This window comes from Barbus barbus (genome assembly GCF_936440315.1).
Source record: "Barbus barbus genome assembly, chromosome: 34".
NCBI classification, from domain to species: domain Eukaryota; kingdom Metazoa; phylum Chordata; class Actinopteri; order Cypriniformes; family Cyprinidae; genus Barbus; species Barbus barbus.
This window is the reverse complement of record NC_136762.1, coordinates 18,012,689-18,033,254: the sequence shown is the minus strand read 5'-3', so window position 1 is coordinate 18,033,254 and position 20,566 is coordinate 18,012,689. Positions and strand designations below refer to the sequence as shown.

The following is a 20,566-nucleotide window of genomic DNA, read 5'->3' as shown; positions in this document are numbered from 1 at the left end:
TACGGAAGACGTGATTAAAGAGAGTTAAGGCCGTTTCCATGGCTGTGGGTAATCCTTTTAAAGGGATTAAACGACATGACTTGGAGAAACGGTCAATGATTACTAGAATGGTTGTGAATTCATTGGAAGGTGGCAGGTCAGTGACAAAGTCAATGGAAAGATGAGACCAGGGTCGTTGTGGAATAGGTAATGGTTGGAGTAGGCCTGAGGGTAATTCCTTGGGGGTCTTGGATTGGGCGCAGACCTGGCATGATTTAACGAAATCGGTCGTGTCCTTGGTCATAGATGGCCACCAGAATGAATTTTTTAACAGGTGTAGGGTGCGTGATATACCTGGATGACCAGCACTGAGGGAGGTATGAACCCATTGTAATACTTGGCGACGCATCTCTTGGGGTACATAATGTTTGTTTGGGGGACATTGTGGTGGTGGTGGATCTTGTTCGTGCTGGCGATGAATTTCGTCCATGATGTCCCATGAGACTAGAGCCAGAATGACAGTGGGTGGTAGGATGGGTTCAGGTTTGAGATTGTCCATAGGAGGATCATGCTTGCGGGAGAGAGCGTCTGCCTTGCTGTTTTTGCTTCCTGGTCTATAAGTGACTGTGAAATTGAAACGAGTGAAAAAGAGGGCCCATCGAGCTTGACGAGGGTTAAGTCTTTTGGCTCCTTTGATGTATTCAAGGTTCTTGTGATCAGTGATAACTTGGAAAGGATGGCGAGCACCCTCCAGCCAGTGTCGCCACTCCTCGATGGCGGCTTTCATGGATAACAATTCCTTATTTCCCACGTCGTAATTCCTCTCTGCACTAGTGAGTTTCCTGGAGTAGAAGGCACATGGATGAAGCTTGCCTGGTTGACCATGCCGTTGGGAGAGAATAGCTCCTATCCCGCAATCTGAGGCATCCACTTCCACAATAAATGGTAAATCGGGGTCAGGGTGTTTAAGGATGGGGGCTGAGGTGAAGCTTGACTTGAGAGTGACGAAAGCATGACTTGCCTCTTCTGTCCAACAGAGTTTCTTAGGTTTATTTTTGAGGAGTGAGGTAAGTGGAGAAGCTATGGTACTGTAATTTCTGATGAAGCGGCGGTAGAAGTTGGCAAACCCCAGGAATCTTTGAAGCTCCTTGATGGTAGTGGGTTGAGGCCATTCCGTGACTGCTTGAACCTTGGTTGAGTCCATTTTAACTCCATGATGGCTAACTTGATAGCCGAGAAATGAGGTTTGGTGAACGTGGAACTCACATTTTTCAGCCTTGACATAAAGTTGGTTCTCCAACAAGCGGGACAGTACTGCACGGACATGGGTAATATGTTCTGCTTCAGTCTTGGAATAAATCAGAATATCGTCGATGTAGGCAATAACAAATTTGTTCATGAAGTCTTTGAGAATTTCATTGATGAAGGACTGGAAGACAGCTGGAGCGTTGGCTAACCCATACGGCATTACCTGGTACTCATAGTGCCCCCTGGTGGTGAGAAATGCAGTCTTCCACTCATCACCCTCCTTGATCCTGATGAGGTTGTATGCACTTCGCAGGTCTAGCTTGGTGTAAATGTTGGCTTCCCGTAGTTGCTCTAGAGCCGGGGGTACTAACGGCAAGGGGTATTGGAACTTTACTGTGACGTTGTTGAGTCCACGGTAATCTATGCAGGGTCTCAAACCACCATCCTTCTTGCTCACGAAGAAGAATCCGGCTGCGGCAGGGGATGTGGACGAACGGATGAAACCAGAGTCTAGAGCTTCATCAATGTATTCCTCCATAGCCTGATCCTCCGTTCTGGACAAAGGATAAACTCTACTTTTAGGAGGCATGGCGTTGGGAAGCAGATCAATCGCACAGTCCCAAGGACGATGTGGAGGGAGTTGCGTGGCTTTGGTTTTGCTAAAAACTTCAGATAAATCTTGATAATGACTGGGGATGGTTATTTTTACCTGTGTCTCAGGGTTCTCAATGCTTGTGGTGAGACAGGGTTGTAACAGGCTGGAAAAACAGTTCTTCTCACAGAATGGTGACCAGTGAATTAGTTCCCCTTGAAACCAGGAAATGGACGGATCGTGGATGGAGAGCCAGGGAAATCCTAGGATGACTTCGTATTTGGGTGAGTCTACCACATACAAGGTGATATTTTCTTGGTGAAACAGACCAACTTGAAGTTTTAATGTTTTTGTCTGGCAGTGGATACCATGATCGATGAGAGAGTCGTTGATAGCTTTGATCTGGATGGGTGGAATGCATGGTTGGGTTGGGATGTTATATTTCTTGATGATGTCCTTATTGATGAGATTCAATGTGGCTCCAGAATCAATCATCGCTGTCAGATCAAGAGACAGAGTATCAGTTCTTATGGTAACAGGTAAGGTAAATGATTTATTTCTTAGAACAGAGAAGTTGTGGATATTTACCCCTGATGAAGGTTTGACCTTGAGTGGACATCCCACACTACGATGGCCTGGTTCACCGCAGTAAAAACACAGATGATTTTGTCGACGTCTTGTTCGTTCTTCCTCAGACAGTCGTGAAGCATTAAGTTGCATGGGTTCAACAGATGATTGTTCCATTGTTGGAATGCAGATCGGGGAATTGCGATGACCACTTGATTTAATACGTTGCCTTGGTGTCTGCCTCATGAGATTGTCTATCTTAATGGTGAGATTAACGAGTTCTGAAAACGATGAGTTCTCTCAACGACAGGCGAGCTCTGTTTGCAGATCAACATTGAGACTGTTGTAAAAGATGGCTTTGAGCGCCACATCATTCCACCCGCTCTGGGCTGCCAGAGTACGAAACTCAATAGCATAATCAGCTGCAGTTCGGTTACCTTGCTTAGCATGAATAATTTGAGTCGAAATATCCCTGCCCCCTGCGGGATATTCGAAGACCTCATGAATTTGTTGTAAAAAACAATCAACAGATGTCTTGAATAGAGGATCGGTATCCCATACAGCTGAAGCCCAGTCGAGGGCTCTTCCCGTGAGCAAAGTCATTAGAAAAGCACATCTCTTTTCCTCAGACTCGAATCGATCCCTTTGATGATCAAAATACAGTCTCACTTGACAAACAAAACCCTTGCATTGCTCAGCAGTTCCATCAAACTTATTAGGAAGAGCGAAGCTTACCACTGATGGCATGGGAGGTGGAAGGGATCGTACGTAGTGCGTCAAGTGTTCGTTGACTGATTGTAGTTTAGTGAGCTGCTCTTGATAACTCTTCAATAGTTCACTTTGGTAAGCGAATGCTGCTTGCAAGTTGGAAACCTCCGCTGGATCCATGGTAGGCGAAGTATTCTGTAACATAGACGCTGAGGCGGCGTTAGAATCCATGTGCGGAAGTTTATTACAAACAGCAACAAACATACACGTGTAATCAGGCAGTGGGTCAAAACCAAAAGAGCAGTCCAATCGTTCAACAGTCCAGGGGATAATCCGTAAATAGAAAGTGAGAAGCCAGGCAATAATGTCAAACCTTGAATTCAGTCCACACAAGCAAACAATCCAAATAGGGTAATCCGAGAAATCGATGGTCAGAAAACGAGGCAGAAACATACACGTGAAAGCAATCAGAAAAATCAGAATAACGCTCAGTAAGACAGGTAACTGGCAATACTTCGCGAAGAGGAAGCACATGGTTTCATCTTAAATAATCCCAAACAGGAAGTGACTGTAGAAGCAGCAGAGGGAGCGTGCAGTCAGTACTCGGGTGAGGGCTCCCTCTGCTGGCTTGGCATTACATTAGTGTTGTTATTGTAAACTAAACTACTTTTTGTTAATTTAAATAAAGCTGTAATCAAAACAAAATATATTTTACATGAAAATGTAAAAAAAAACAAGTTCAAGCTGAAGTACAAAAATGACTAAGAAGGAAATAAAAATGTATTAAAGCTGGCTATAAATATTTAACAACAACAAAAAACTACTAAAATGACAAAAGCACAGTAAAATTAAAATGAACACTAAAATTATGAAAGTAAAAGCTAGTTCAAAAATATTAAGAAATGCTATATACATAGTCGTAAACAACACTGCTAATGGCATATCTGGGTGTTTCTTCAGGCAGGACGTGGCTTACCAGATGCGCACGAAGACCAAAGAGGAGTGTGAAGGGCACTACATGAAGAACTTCATCAACAATCCTCTGTTCTCCTCCACTCTACTCAGTCTCAGACAGATGGAAGATCATCTGTCCCGGACAGCAGACACAGCCATTCCCTTTAAGCGTAAGTGAGCTCCAGAAACAAGCTATACTGTTCTGTTCATTCAACTATAAATATATACAGTGGCATGCAAAAGTTTGGGAACCCCTTTCAGAATCTGTGAAAATGTGAATCATTTTAACAAAATAAGAGCGATCATACAGAACACGTTATTTTTTTTATTTAGTACTGTCCTGAGTAAGATATTTTACATAAAAGATGTTTACATATAGTCCACAAGACAAAAAAAAAATAGCTGAAATTATTCAAATAACCCCCTTCAAAACTTAATACTGTGTGTGGTTACCTGGATGATCTACGACTGTTTTTTTGTTTTGTGATGGTTGTTCATGAGTCCCTTGTTTGTTCTGAACAGTTCAACTGAGCATTGTTCTTCAGAAAAATCCTCCATGTCCTGCAGATTCTTCAGTTTTCCAGCATCTTTTGCAAATTTGTACCCTTTCCAGCAGTGACTGTATGATTTTGAGATCCATCTTTTCATACTGAGGACAATTGAGGACCTCAAACACAACTATTAAAAAAGGATCAAACATTCACTGATGCTCCAGAAGGAAACACGATGCATTAAGAGCCGGGGAGTGAAAACTTTTGAACAGGATGAAGATGTCCAAATTTTTCTTATTTTGTTGAAATATTGGTAACACTTTATTTTAGGGTCTCTTAACTAGTTGCTTATTAGCATGCATATAGCTAGAATATTAGTCATTTATTAGTAGTAATTAAGCACATATTAATGCCTTATTCTACATCCCTAATCCAACCAATACCTAAACTTAACAACTACTTTACTAACTATTAATAAGCTGCTAATTAGGAATTTATTGAGGGAAAAGTCGTAGTTAATAGTGAAGTGTTCCCCATTCTAAGGTTTTACCGAAATATCTTTTTTTTTCATTTAGTACTGCCCTTCAGAAGCTACAGAAGATACTTGCATGTTTTCCGGAAGACAAATTAAGTGCAATTTACCTTGATCTTCAAATTCAAAAAGTTTTCACTCCTCGGCTCTTAATGCATCGTGTTTCCTTCCATTTTCTATGATCTCTCTTATTTTGATAAATTATTCACATTTTCCTAGATTCTGCAAGGGGTTCCCAAACTTTCGCATGCCACTGTACACACACAAGGTTTGAACAAATTTCAAGTGTAATCATTCCAATAAAATGGCATTAAAATTGAAACCGACAAATTTTTATGCTGTTTTTTTAATGTAATAATTACTCTCTTCAATGTCATCCTTCTTTAATACACTTACTGAACGTGCAGTTCCCTCTGGCTGTGAGCTTTGATTAGTTGTTATCAGTCAGACCATCTTTTCAGCAGGAAATCTGTTTTTGTTCTAATCTGTTGTCCTTTCAGTGTGGCTGTTATGTTTGTCATCATGGGCTCAACAGCCCCTGCAGGCGCTGATTTATCACACTTTGGCCAGACAGATGAAAAACATGAACACATGATGTGATTGTCTGATTTATTTTGAGGCAAATAAACCCACAGAGACCATTCTATAATATTGAAACTGTGACCATTGATGTTTGTTTATGGTTTATGGTTTATATATGGTATATATCTTTCTAGGCAGTAGCAGTCAAGGATTGTGTCTTGTGTCTCTTTCAGCCACTGATGATCCTCCAAGGCCTTCATTCGACTCTCAGGTGTCCAGAGATATGGCTGGATACATGCCGGCTCGAGCAGACTTCATGGAGGTGAGTGATCTAATGTGCTGTCTGTTTAAAACAAATTCATTTGTACATTATTCAAATTAACCCCTTCTCTTTTTGTCTCTATGTAAAATTAGGAGTTTGATAATTATGCTGAATGGGATTTGAAAGATATCGACTTTGTTGACGATGACTCTGATATTCTTCACGGTAAGTATATATTTTAAAATACTTTTAAAAACAGATTTTTTTTTACCTTTTTATTTTTTAAAAGAAAAAATCTAAACAAATGTTACATTGATGTTTAATTCTGTTTGCAACATAACATTTTTGAACATAGTCTTTGCATTATGTAAATTTATTAAAAACTGCATGTAAAAAAATATAGAAGTTTTTACATTATAATCCATCATCTGTATGTGAAGTTTTTTTTAAATGTTTTTGAAAGTAGTTGCTTGTCACTAATATGTGTGTGTGTGTGTGTGTGTATATATTTATGCACACATGCATATATACATATACATATATATAGACACACATACACTGCCTCTCAAAGGTTTGGGATCAGTAAGATTTTTAATGTTTTTTAAAGGAGTCTCTTCTGCTCATCAAGGCTGATCAAAAATACAGAAAAAAACAGTAATATTGTGAAATCTTATTGCAATTTCTAATATTGGTTTCCTATTTTAATACATTTTAAAATATAATTTATTTCTGTGATGCAGCGCTGAATTTTCAGCATCATTACTCCAGTCTACAGTGTCACATGATCCTTCAGAAATCATTTTAGTATGCTGATTTATTATGAGTGTTGACAATTTTTTTTCTTTGATTCTTTGATGAATACAAAGTTAAAAAGAGCAGCATTTGTTCAAAATAGAAATCTTTTCTAACAATATAAGGCTTTACTGTGATTTTTTTTATTCATTTAACACATCCCTCCTGAATAAAAGTATTAATTTCTTTAAAAAAAAAAAAAAAAAGAGAGAGAAAAAATGTACTGACCCCAAACTTTTGAATAGCATTGTATATTGTAACACAAAATTTTTTTTTGAATAAATGCTGTTCTTTTTAACTTTTTATTATGCAGAGAATCCTAAAAAAAAAAAAAATGAAACCGCACAACGGTTTCCAACATTGATTATAAATCAGCATATTAGAATGATTTCTGAAGGATCATGTGACACTGAAGACTGGAGTAATGATGCTAAAAAAATCAGCTTTGATCACAGAAATAAATTCTATTTTAAAGTATATTAAAATACAAAACTGTTATTTTAAATTACAATAATATTTCACAAAATAACAGTTTCTTTCTGTATTTTTGATCAAATAGATACAGCCTTGATGAGCAGAAGAAACTTCTTTAAAACACATTAAAAAATCTTACTGATCCCAAACTTTTGAGCGGCAGTGTAAATATAGCTTTAGTGACCAAAGCTACTACTATCAAAAACATTTAAAAAAAACTTCATATATAGATGATGGATTGTAATACATAATTCATTAAATTGAGGGAATTCGCACGTATTAAATGAATTTCTTTGTAAATGTTAATGGAATCACAGTACAATGACTGCTGACTTGTTGTTAACCTCTTTACCATACATTTTTTCAGCACTGAAGGTTGCAGTAGTTGACATATATCACTCCAGACTTAAAGAGAGACAGCGGAGAAAAAAGTAAGTAGGAAAACACATTGTACTGCCATAGAACAACCACTCGAGGGCCTCATTTGGCTATTAAATTAAACCTAAAATTGTAACATTGATTTTATTTCCTTTTAAAAATGTTTCTTGATATACAAAATACATTCTATAGTGTTAAAACAACTACTAATTGAAGAATCAAATCAAATTATCACATGCACCCCACTGAAATGCATAACTGAGTTCATCATCTGGTGTGTAAAAATGTAACCCAATCCCTAGCAACTGATCAGCCAGCCTGATTTTCACTAGCACAAACACAAACAGCTCTAGTGGTTACAGTAACAGTGTGTAAATCATCATTAATGAGGCCTGGCTGCCCTGTAAAGGACTAGTGGTATGTGTGTGAGCTTGACCTCAGCTCTGTGCTGAAGTAGAGCTGCAGCTGTCATCTGAGATCTCCTGCCGAGCGCAAACAGACCCTCTGCTTCCACACAACATCTGAGACCAGCACACCAGACGCCACTCTCCTCGAACACACACCACACATGAGATGCTTTTAATAAAACATTGCCCTCAGCTCATAATGCCAAGCGTGGTCAAATGTAGCAGCAAACCAAGGCTGTGTATGACGGTCATTATACCACGGTTAAATCACATTTATTGTCTTCCTAAAGCAATTCTGTAGATACTGTAAAGAATAGACGGTGCATGATGGACAAATTAAAACAATAACATAAATTGAATTTACCATTGTTTCAGGCATAAGGCATGATGTGAAGTCATTGTAATGCACACCCTCAGCCTTTAATAAAATGGTGGTAAAACCAGTATGGTAGTCACAAAATTAACATTTAATAAGTTGCATTTAGTAGTAAAAATCACAATAAACAATTTATCTGCTAATAGTAATATACAGAGGTGCCAAAAACTACAACATGAAATATTCTTTAGACATCATCTATTTTCCTCTTTCCTTTCTTCCTTCCCAAAAAATAAATACATACACACACACACACATATACATATATATATATATATATACACACATACACATACATACAGTGGTGTGAAAAAGTGTTAACTGGTTGGGCCACCCTTAGCAGCAACAGCTGCAATCAAGCGTTTGCGATAACTTGTGGAGGAATTTTGGTCCACTCATCTTGGCAGAATTGTTGTAATTCAGCCACATTGGAGGGTTTTCGAGCATGAACCGCCTTTTTAAGGTCATGCCACAGCATCTCAATAGGATTCAGGTCAGGACTTTGACTAGGCCACTCCAAAGTCTTCATTATGTTTTTCTTCAGCTATTCAGAGGTGGATTTACTGGTGTGTTTTGGATCATTGTCCTGCTGCAGAACCCAAGTTCGCTTCAGCTTGAGGTCACGAACAGATGGCCAGACATTGTGCTTCAGGATTTTTTGGTAGACAGCTGAGTTCATGGTACCATTTATCACAGCAAGTCTTCCAGGTCCTGAAGCAGCAAAACAGCCCCAGACCATCACACTACCACCACCATATGTTACTGTTGGTATGATGTTCTTTTTCTGAAATGCTGTGTTACTTTTACGCCAGATGTAATGGGACACACACCTTCCAAAATGTTCAACACTTTTTCACACGTGGGTTTGGATTTTGTTTTCCCTTCATAAAAAAACCCCTTCATTTAAAACCGCATGTTGTGTTTACTTGTGTTATCTTTGATTAATATTTAAATTTGTTTGATGATCTGAAACATTAAAGTGTGACAAACATGCAATAAAATAAAAAATCAGGAAGGGGTCCAACACTTTTTCACACCACTGTATGTGTGTATGTATGTATGTGTATATATGTATATTTTTATTTTATTTTTGTATTTTTTGGGGGGGAGGGATTTAAAAGAAAAACTACATTTATTTGAATTAGAAATCTATTAATAACAATATTATAAATGCCTTTACAGTCCCTAATTTAATTAGTTTATTGTGTACTTGCTAAATAAGGTATTAAAGATTTAATTCAATTAATTTTATTTTTCAAACAGTAACTTTTTTAAAAGAAATTATGTCATACAGTATGGTCATATATATGAAACCCTAACATAATATCATGTGCACTTGAATATATTTAGAGCCAGATCTGTAATAGTCTTATAATAGTCTATTTAAGGCTTATTAGTTATGATTAAGATCACTTTGGGTTTGATTTGCTTCTCACAGAATACAGTGTGAAATGTGACAATTGTTGTCTTTCAGGATCATTCGAGACCACGGCCTTATCAACCTACGCAAGTTTCAGAGTAAGACAACCTCTTTTTTTAAATCCTAGTGTTGTGCCTCATATTTGCCAAGTGCTCTTGCCATCTCTTGTACTCCGTTGTGTACGTGAGGTTGTAAAGTATGTTCCTCATGCAGGTATTTGCAGGTTGCTTTCAAAGTTACTGCCACAAGATAACCCTTCCTGACCTCCAATAACACGAGCCATCTGTGCCAAATGTTTACAATGAGCGCCGGAATACAGCGATCCCAGATCAACACTGATTCCAGAGCTGTATTCGCCAGCTGTGATTGCTCCCCTATGAATAGTTTGGCATGAAATGAACATTTCGAATGTAATGACAAAGGAGATTGCATCTTTACGAGCTTTATTGATCCGCGCCCTCTGGGTACCGTGTCGCTTCTCTCAGTAAATAGAAACCCATCCCTGTCTATTTCCCCCTGGACATTTCCATTGGCCAGCCGGTTTCGATAGGAATACACTTATCCAATTATTTCCTCTTTGCATGGAAGCAGGGAAATCCAATCAGTTTGCATGTTTTCCTGAGACGTATTGAGTGTTTGTCATGCGAGGAGGGCTTTAAGTCGTTTTTATTTATCTATCGTCTCCCAGCCGCCCTCCTCGTCTCCCTGCACTCTCAAGACAAAAGCAAGGCGATAGTTACCGTGTAACTGCAGCCTTGTTGTCATGGAGACTGCGAGAAAGTGTGTGTGTTGCGAGTGATAATGGAAGCAGTGGCCAAGACCTGATGTCTCGCAGCGGTGTTTGTTTATCCCCAATTCAAGAGAGCAAGACAGCTTGACCTGGCTGTACACACACCAGCCAGTCTCGTATCCCATCAGCCACTGCTGCACGGAGGGTACTGATATTGTAGTTTGATACATCTTGACTGATGTGTATATAAATATGATTTTTATGAAGTGACAGGGAGAGGTGTGTGTTTCTGGGTAACATCTCGGCAAGCTAGTGGAGGCAAAATATCACACCTCACGCTCACCCACATAGCAGCTTTCTCTTTCTATCTCTCGCTCGGTAGCAGCAGGGCTGATTGCTGATAGTGCTGCTCGCTCAACCCTTCCAAGCGAGCCGGGCTTCAGTGGTGTGTGAAGAACCATCAGGGAGACTTTCACAGGGCCACTCGGCACAGCTGGACTCTTGATACATTGCTATTGGCATTTGCTTTTCAAACAAAGCCAATCAAATGCAGCTGTTCTGATGTAGCAGGTTAGCTTGTGTTCCAAAACCTTGTAAGCTCCCTACCTAGACATCATTTTAGGGCCTCAAACATATCTTTAAAGTGTAACTTGATCGATTTTCAACCCACTTTGTATTGTTTCCGTATCAGTGATAAATGTAAATGAAAAATGTTTAGTTATTCTCTGTGTTACATGGGTAGAGAGAGACATTTGTTTATTTGTTAGCAAAACTTGAAGACTACAGAATTCTGCATTTTTGTATGCCTGCCCACAGACAGTCGAATGGACTGCAGATTTTTTCAGTTTTTCCCCTCCCTTTCGCATTAAAAACTGTATTCGTAGTCATCTATGTGAGGATATGAACACGCATAAACTTCATCTCCCGAGCTGCTCTGAGAATCACCTCACGATTGGAGAAAAACTATTGTCACATATAGATACACAGAAACTTAAAGGTCTTCACGGCAACCTTTCAAAATAAAACGTCACTCCTGCTAAACGGATTTGACTCTGGTCAAGCCTAAGCAGACTGGGAGTGGCCTTGGACGGCAGCATTCTCAGTGCATTATGGGTGTTGAAGTTTTCCAACCTATTTGGCAAAATGGAAGACCACTGCCTTTTTTCTCAGTTTTCTCTAGTGGTATCACAGAAAAAAATTTGGCAGCCAAGTTTTCTTAAAAGCCCTTTTTGCCAGCAGTGCTCCTTTAAAGAAACGGTGTGTTCAAGATATGTCAGAAATATATTTACAAGATGAATGCACATAAACGTCACCACAAAGTCACAAATTATTGTATATTTTTTTAATTTGCAATAAAGTTATGTACAAAATACCATATTATTGTACAAATATGATAGAATATATTCAAATTTAATTTACAGCACTTTTATAAGTTGAATAAAACCATAAAAAAGCCATTGCGCTTCGAACGTCCCGAGTTCAAGTCCCAGCTTGCGGACCTTTCCCCCGGTCCTGTTCCCGCCTTCTCTCTCCCACTTCGCTTCCTGTCTAATAACAGTCCTGTCATGATAAAGCAACCCCATCCCCCAAAAAAAAACAACCAAAAAAGCTTTTATTTATTGTTTTTATTTTCTCAATGCGCATTTTTATTCATCATACTGCAGATGTACAGTTAAAAATTAAAAATAAATAAAAAATAAAAAAAGTTTAATTTTATGCAGAAAATGTACAATGCCATTGTTTAGACAAATTTATCCTGCCCAACTCGTAAACTGAACTAAGTTGCTATGTTCTTGAACGCAGATGTAATGTGATAAGGTCCTTGCACACAGAGTCTGACATTTTTGTATGCGTTTTCCATTTTGTTTTGTTTTTTTGTTTTTTTTATCCGTCATCATTTCCTATCAAAATGCTTGAACAAAAAATTGAACCCGATCCAATTTTTTTTTACGACCGAAGAAAGGTTCGGAGGCAGTGTGTAAATGTGATTGACACAACGTGAGAAAATTTCGGACTCAGTGTGCAATGACCTTTAGCCAAATGTCAAAAAAAGCTCAAAATATACTTCAGTTTTGACACAAATTCTTTGTGTTCAGCTGATCACATAGCCTTTCAAAGTATACTCCGTTTTATAGCATGCTTTTATTTGTTTCATTCAAATTAACGGTACAAATTTGACCAAATATGTATGTGCTCTGTTTTTGTGATTCTAAGCGTGCTGTTAGCTTAGCTACATGCTAATATCAAACTATTGGAAACAATTGTGATTTGAGTTTCCTGTGCTCTTTGTATGAGGGTGCTGTTTACCAAATCATTCACTTATAAGGTTTCGTTTCATATAGGATGCTGACTTAGAAGGTAGCTGCCTATGTAGACAAGAAGCTTGTCAAGAAAGATTTAGAACAGAACCATTGTGTTTTCTTTAATTCATCAAATTGTGTTGTCAGTTCTGGAGAGGCGTTATCCCAAGGAAGCACAGGACCTTTATGATGTCATGAGGCGCTTTGCACGTGTGGTGGGCCCCATAGAGCACGACAAGTTCATCGAGAGTCATGCCTGTGAGTATTTAACTCTCTTTTTGCACACTTGATGTATAGGATGTCAAAATCTTGGTCTATATATACTAGACTCTCTAGTTTTCTTCCTCAGCTGACTCCGGATCAGTCTAGTCCTGTGTTTAGTGGTTTAATGAGCATGTGCAGGGCAGTTCGGGTTAGATGAACAAGCCCCCATGTCACCCGCCAGCACTGAGTCTGAGTCCAGTCTGTCCGCCCCAGTAGTTTGAATCAGTCATGGTGAAAAGTTCACCGCTCCATCTGCTCTATTTCTCTCTCCTTCTCTCACGCACTCGTTCACAGTGGAGTTTGAGCTGAGGAGGGAGATCTGCAGGCTGCAGGAGTACAGAAGAGAGGGAATACAGTCCTTCTGTGGTAAGATGCACCCTCAGGAATGTATCATGGGAGGTAGCCTAAATCAAAATGAGGTTAAAGGGATAGTTCACCCAAAAATTAAAATTTGCTGTTAATTTACTCACTCTCAGGCCTTCCAAGATGTAAGTGAACACAGTTTCAGCTAAAAAATTTATTTAGCGTTCTACTGTCGTGGCCTAAGTCGTGGCCTAATGGTTAGAGAGTCAGACTTGTAATCCAAAGGTTGCGAGTTCGAGTCTCGGGCCAGCAGGGATTGTAGGTGGGGGGAGTGAATGTCCAGCGCTCTCTCCACCCTCAATACCACGACTGAGGTGCCCTTGAGCAAGGCACCGAACCCCCAACTCCTCCCGCCGCAGCATAAATGGCTGCCCACTGCTCCGGGTGCGTGTTCGCGGTGTGTGTGTGTTCACTGCTGTGTGTGTGCACGTTGGATGGGTTAAATGCAGAGCACGAATTCTGAGTATGGGTCACCATACTTGGCCGTATGTCACATCACTTTCACTACTGAAGAAAAAAGTCAGCAACATCCTGGTTGGCCTGAGGGTTGGTAAATTAACAGCAAATTTTTGGGTGTACTACACCTTTAAATCAGGGGTGGGGAACGTTGTTCCTGGAGGGCCACTCTCCTGCAGAGTTTAGCTCCAACCCTGAAAAAAAAAAAACTAACTGCATCCTGAAGACTTTGATTAGCTGGTTCAGGTGTGTTTGATTAGGGTTGGAGCTAAACTCTGCAGGGACACCGGCCCTCCAGGATCAACGTTCCCCACCCCTGCTTTAAATTAACACAGTCAGCAAGTGAGTATTTCACTTCAAAAATAACAGATCCATCTGAATATGGTCCATACTAGCATCTACCGTAAGCTTTTTGTTATTGTTAATAAGATGTCACATTTCAAGAGCTTTGCTCAGAGCTGGTTTGACATCTGTCATGTGGCCTGCAGGTGCTAAAGTGTACGAGAGAGTGAAACGCATACGAGAGGATGAGCGCAGGAAGAGGAACATGCTGTGTGACGTCCTGCAGTACATTCACGACACCCGTGCTTGCCAGCAGTGGCTCCACAAACAGGCTGCCATGTAAGAGCTCTTCATTAATGCCACCATACTCACTCTCTATACTACTTCTTACTACAATACTTCAATACAGTTTAGTTTTGTGATTATTGCAAACATTTTATGTAACTAGTTCAACTCAAAATGATCTTACTGCAGGAAATAAGAAAATATCTAAAACTACTATGGTGTTGAATATTATAATAAAAATATAATTAAAAATGAATAAATAATGTTAAATATCGTAATATATTTTATATTAATATTTCATATTATTTTAATTATTCAATTAAACGGTCTGCAAAAAAATAATAGGCCTAGGCCTATAAAATAATAACGCATAGATCCAAAATTTCATATATTAAATTTTATATATATATTTTATCTCTTTTATTTATTTATATATATATATATATATATATATATATATATATATATATATATATATATATAAATATATTTTTATATATATATATATATATATATATATATATATAAATAAAAGAGATCTCTTAAGCTCACCATAACTGCACTTATTTAATCAAAAATATAATAAAATTGTAATTTTGTGAAATGTTATTACAGTTTAAAATAATTGTTTTCTATTTGAACATATATTTAAAAATATACTTTATTCCTGTGATGATAAAACTGAATTTTCAGCATCATTATTCTAGTCTTTAGTGTCACATGATCCTTCAGAATCATTCTAATGTGATGATTTGGTGTAAAAGAAGCATTGTAAATTATTATCATTGCTGAAAACAGCTGTGCTGCTTAAAATGCTTGTAAATGTTTCGTTGAAATGTTACAGTTTTCAGGATTTTTTTAATAGAAAGTTCGAAAAACAGCATAACAGCATTTATTTGAATAGAAATCTTTTGTTTGTCCTTGCTGAATAAAGGTTTTCTTTAAAAAATCTATATTTTGAACAGTAGTGTATAATAATAGACATATTTAAAAAAGACGCTGTTTGTAAACTCACTCTTATTAACTCTTACTCCAGCATGACATGAGCACTCCATAACTCGGTTATAATGTTATTGTGACATTGATTTCTACTATTATTTTTGATATTTCATTGCTGCTATGAAAGCACTGCTGTTTCTTTCTAGTGTACTTTCATATGCTGTTTATTAGTATCACATTAATTAGATTCAGGTTTCTTGCTGCCTTCTGGTCCACAGTGTATTCTCATTCAAACAACTTGTGGGTATTTGGTTGTCAGTTTGTTAGCTTCACAAAATTAGTTGTTTGTATTCTGCAAAAGTAGACAAAGTAAAAGTGAATGATGAATCAGGCTCTCTATTTATATTTTCTATTGCTGAGAACCCCAAGAGCCCCAGCCAGTCTTTCAGAGATGTTTCAGGAGCGTTCGTGTGAATAATGTTTTGCTTAGCTGAAGCGGCTGTTGACTGACTGTGTTTCTCTCTCGCAGTGATGCTGGAATCACCCCTGTGGTCACCACTATCACTACCTCAGGTACAGTGCTGCTTATTTCCTCCATTTTTCACGCTGTCTCCTCTCCTCCACTCAAGTCTCCTTCTGCAGTCTTTGTGATGTCCTCTTCAGTCGTGAAGCCGCAGGCTCAAACACATTAATCTATTCTCTGAGATGCACCGCTGTAAATAAGCGCAACAAAAAAAGAAGCCACTCACATCTGTGTTTCTCTCGTACTTTCACATTTTCTCTTTTTGTCACTTCACTGCACAACTAGGACATATTTGAATGCATATGAATCTGATAAGACTGGCTTTATGTAAACATTCAATCGATTTTGGATTTTGCTGATGCTGATGAATAAGTTGGGAGAGTAGTTATTTTTAAATCAATTTATTGAAATCCCCATTTCTCATTACCGTTTACACTAGTCAACATTTGAAGTGGATCAAAACCTTTCATCAAAGTTGTCCTAAAACCTAAAACCAAAATGCGTTGAACCGTTTTGATCCACTTCAAACTTTGACAATATATATATATATATATATATATATATATATATATATATATATATATATATATATATATTAACCGGTAATGAGAAATTGAGAATAATGAGCAATTTTTTTTTTTTATTCAATTAAATTCAAGTTTATTTGTATAGCGCTTTTTACGATACAAATCGTTGCAAAGCAGCTCTACAGGAATTTAAGTTTCCACAATATATTTATATATTGCAGAACCTTAATATGTTTATGGCAAAATTTGGTAATTCTGTATGTTGTCTGTATGTTTATGATGATTCAAGGCTCTTATATTAAAAATATTAATATAATAGTAAGTAGCATTATTAGTATTAATTAAGTACCTGAATGGGAAATTAATTTTGAAAACAATGTCATAAAAAAATCATTTTAAAATGTAAAAAATTTATTTATGCATTAAATGCCAACAATTATTTATTTGTTTGCATTTTGTAATCATAATTTTATAATAATAGAACGTATTATTATTAATTTTACTGTAAGTAAAAGTAAGAAGAACAACAATAAATGTATTTGGTCACAATTTATTATTAACTATTTACTATTAACTAAGAGTTAACTATGACTGTTTTTTGTGATTATTAAATGTACTCTGACATTTTCATGACAATTCTATGTCATTATATATTTTTATATTATTTAATGCATATATTGATATATAATTTATATATAAATATAACTTGTATTATAAAATTGCATTGTATAATATGCAATTATTATATTGTGATTGTATTATCATATTGTAAAATATATAACAGGCAGTATTTGCTGTACTTCCTTTATTATTCAAATTGGAAAATTGTTTTTACAGTAATGAGAGTAAAATGAATGACAAAACCCAAAGGTAAAATGACAGTACTCATTACATTACATACATACAAAAATATTAGGGGGAAATTGTCATGAATAATTTTACAATTCAGAGATAATTTTATTAAATAAGTTGCTTCATTTTCATCATGCAAAGTGCAATATCTTATTTTGATTTTGAGGTGAAATATGATCCAGACAGGTTTTGTGAGACTCAATCTTCAGTTATTAATGCAAAATTACTAATTACGATTTTGTGAAACAGGGTTGTCAGGCCCACTGTAATAATAATAATAATAATGATGATGTTATTGTTAGAAGTAGTAAGAACAACAACAATAAATGAATTTTGCAATGCAATTTAGTAACTAATTACTACTAACTATAAATAACTATGACTTCAGTAAACTCCTAATTTGGTGCTTATGAATAGTAAGGTAGTTGATCAGTTCAGGTATGGGGTAGAATTAAGGGATCTAGAATGTAATGCAGAATTTGCTTTATAAGAACTAATAAAGAGCCAATATGCCAGTAATATGCATGCTAATAAACAGCTAGTTAATTGTGAGAACCGGGGGCTGTTTCATAAAACTTGTTTACCAAATAAGCCAGGCTTATTTCAGTTATTCTGACTTATTGTCACTTGATTTGGTTTCTGAAAGCAAAATTACCATTGCTCAAACTCCGTCACTGTGGCAACTTATGCTGGGAAACTAACCTGGTCAGGAGCAGGCTAACTGTCAGGCTAAGCTGAACTCCTCTAACACTGACCAATAGGAACGCATTGAAATTACCACTGACTCTCTCACATACAAGTACTTGACTGTATTATTAGTCCAAAAATAAAAGTATACAGAAAATGCAACTTAAATAAATTAAAAATTGGCTGCAACCAGCTGTATTTAATGTATTGTGCCCAAAATGTAATGACCCTTTTTTAAAGATATTTGAAAACATTTTAGCATAGTTGCAACTTGCACATTCAGTTGATCAGCAGATTCTAGCCATGCAGCCTTTCTCTCGGGTTTTATGACAGCTGTAACTTTTATGGTTATTAGTAGAACATTAAAACATTACAATCTAAAATTGCTCTTTAAAGCATTAAAAATCACTGAATTAAAAATGAAAGTAATAGAAATCAGACTACATTTGAACTGATAAGAGGAACACACATTTAACTAATTTGACTAGTGTCTTTTATGAAACAGCCCCCAGGTCCCTAAACTAAAGTGTTATCATGTATTTTTATTAAGTGCAGCACAACATTCAAGAAACTGTGGTAAAATCACTGTAATGCACAGTGCTGTGGCTTATTGCTTTGCTCAGTTATTTGTTACTACCTTGGTGACTGCTTTTGATGAGGAGAATCTGAATGATCTCAATCGTCTGATCCACAGGCAGAAGAAGCGCACCTCCTCTCAACCTAACAGGGCTGCCTGGCACCGAGAAACTCAACGAGAGAGAAAAAGAGGTTTGGAAATCTTGATTTTGCTTCTGGCACAAGCTTGTTTCGAAGACATCTGCCTCATTGATGTGATATAATGGATCCTAAACGATTCTCTCATCATCTCCCTCAGTTATGTCAGGTGGTTCGTCTGGTGCCTGGGGCGTATCTGGAGTACAAACAGGCCCTGCTGAACGAGTGCCGGCGGCAGGGGGGTCTACGGCTGGCACAGGCCCGATCGCTCATCAAGATAGATGTCAACAAGACACGCAAAATCTACGATTTTCTTATTAAAGAGGGCTACATCAATAAGGCTTAGTGTTGATTGAACTGCTGCAAGGACGTGATAGATGAGGACTCATACTCATTTTGGATCATTCATGTTGAGAATGAGCAATGAAAGATGACAGGTTTCAAGTGTACTGGTTTGATGTACTTTAAATAAAGTCATTCATTCCTTATAGATCTGCACCTGTTTGTTTTTGAAAGACTGATGGGTGCTCCTTTAAAGATGTGTTTAGGACTATATAAGTTAATAGTTGTGTTAAAAAACTGCTGCTGTTTGTACATGTGAGAATCTTTCACTGTAATATTGAGCAATTTTATTTGTCTACATGCCCTTAAAATTGTCAATTTTTGAAATCTGTAATTGTTAGATGAATATCACAAGGTCTTTGAAGAACATCTAAATCACAAAATCAACATAAATAAGAATTGTTTCTCAAAGAAAATGAAGCCTGGTTTTTTTGCTGCTTACCACACCTCTCTTGGTGCTCAGTTATTGGGAAGGAGCCCGTTTATTACACGTTTCCTCTGTGGTGCACTAGGGCTGAAGCCCCTGGCATGCTCCAGAATTTGGCCGTGGTTTTGGAGGTACTCTGCAAACCTCCATTTGAGCCTTTGGAGGAGGTTCAAGACAGGTTCCTTACAAATAAGACTGTCTTCCTTTTGGTCATCTCTTTCCTGAAGAGGGTCGGTGACCTTCAGACCCTTTCTGCGGCCCCTTCATATCTTGAGTTTGCGCCTGGCATGGCTAAAGCTTTTCTGTACCCAAAACCTGGGTCTATTCCTAAAGTGCCCTCCTCCGTTCCACGGCCAGTTGTGCTGCAGGCCTTCTGTCCTCCTCCCTTTCTAGGACCCCGACCAGCAGAAGCTCAATTGTATGTGTCCAGTGCTTTTCATACTTTTCTGGGCCTTGACAGTGTTATTTACTTGGCAGTCAATGGGACAGTCACAAAACTCCCGGTTTTCATCCAAAATATATTAAATTGTGTTCCGAAGATGAACGAAGCTTTTACGGGTTTGGAATGACATGGGCGTAAGTGATTAATGACAAAATTAATAAATTCCTAATTTGCTGTTTATTAATAGTTAGTAAGGTAGTTGTTAAATCTAGGTATTGGGTTGGATTAGGGATGTAGAATAAGGCATTAATATGTGCTTAATTACTACTAATAAATGGCTAATATTCTATATGCATGCTAATAAGCAACTAGTTAAGAGACCTTAAAATAAAGTATTACCAAATTTTCATTTTGGGGTGGAGTAACCCTTTAATGTATGTTTAATTAAATCTGTTATGAAACAAGTTATGACAGCAACCGTGTAAATGAATGTTTCAACAACAGATCAAATTTTTATCATTTAAATACTGCATTATGTGCAAATTACATGTTTGCATACAATTTTTTTTTGCATACAAGTTCAGTGATGATTATTATATTTAAAAATGAATAGTAATTAAATTTAAGTTTGGACTCTGTTGTTAATTGTAACCTTACAGTAATGTAAAAGAGCTCCCTGTAGATTTTAGAGCATAAGCTACATTTTATCCCTAAGAAAATTTACATTTTAATTGAATTTATTTAAAGAAAGAGAAATTTGTTCAGTAAACTACTGTATAATAAAAAAGCAA

General features: G+C 37.2%; 1 protein-coding gene across 2 annotated transcripts in view; it reads left to right on the top strand.

The window, feature by feature from the left end:
• Window positions 1–19,376, top strand: part of LOC306854062 (transcriptional adapter 2-alpha-like) — a 33,281-nt gene extending 13,905 nt beyond the window's left edge. For both annotated transcript variants that reach the window (XM_079391855.1, XM_079391856.1), the window contains exons 5-15: window positions 4,055–4,218; window positions 5,827–5,915; window positions 6,008–6,080; window positions 7,489–7,552; window positions 9,757–9,800; window positions 12,880–12,990; window positions 13,291–13,362; window positions 14,304–14,436; window positions 15,851–15,894; window positions 18,605–18,678; window positions 18,785–19,376. In XM_079391855.1, coding sequence (XP_079247981.1) covers window positions 4,055–4,218; window positions 5,827–5,915; window positions 6,008–6,080; window positions 7,489–7,552; window positions 9,757–9,800; window positions 12,880–12,990; window positions 13,291–13,362; window positions 14,304–14,436; window positions 15,851–15,894; window positions 18,605–18,678; window positions 18,785–18,970 — 1,054 coding nt within the window. In that variant the 3' untranslated portion in view covers window positions 18,971–19,376. The remainder of the gene's footprint in view (window positions 1–4,054; window positions 4,219–5,826; window positions 5,916–6,007; window positions 6,081–7,488; window positions 7,553–9,756; window positions 9,801–12,879; window positions 12,991–13,290; window positions 13,363–14,303; window positions 14,437–15,850; window positions 15,895–18,604; window positions 18,679–18,784) is intronic.
• Window positions 19,377–20,566: the final 1,190 nt, after the last annotated feature.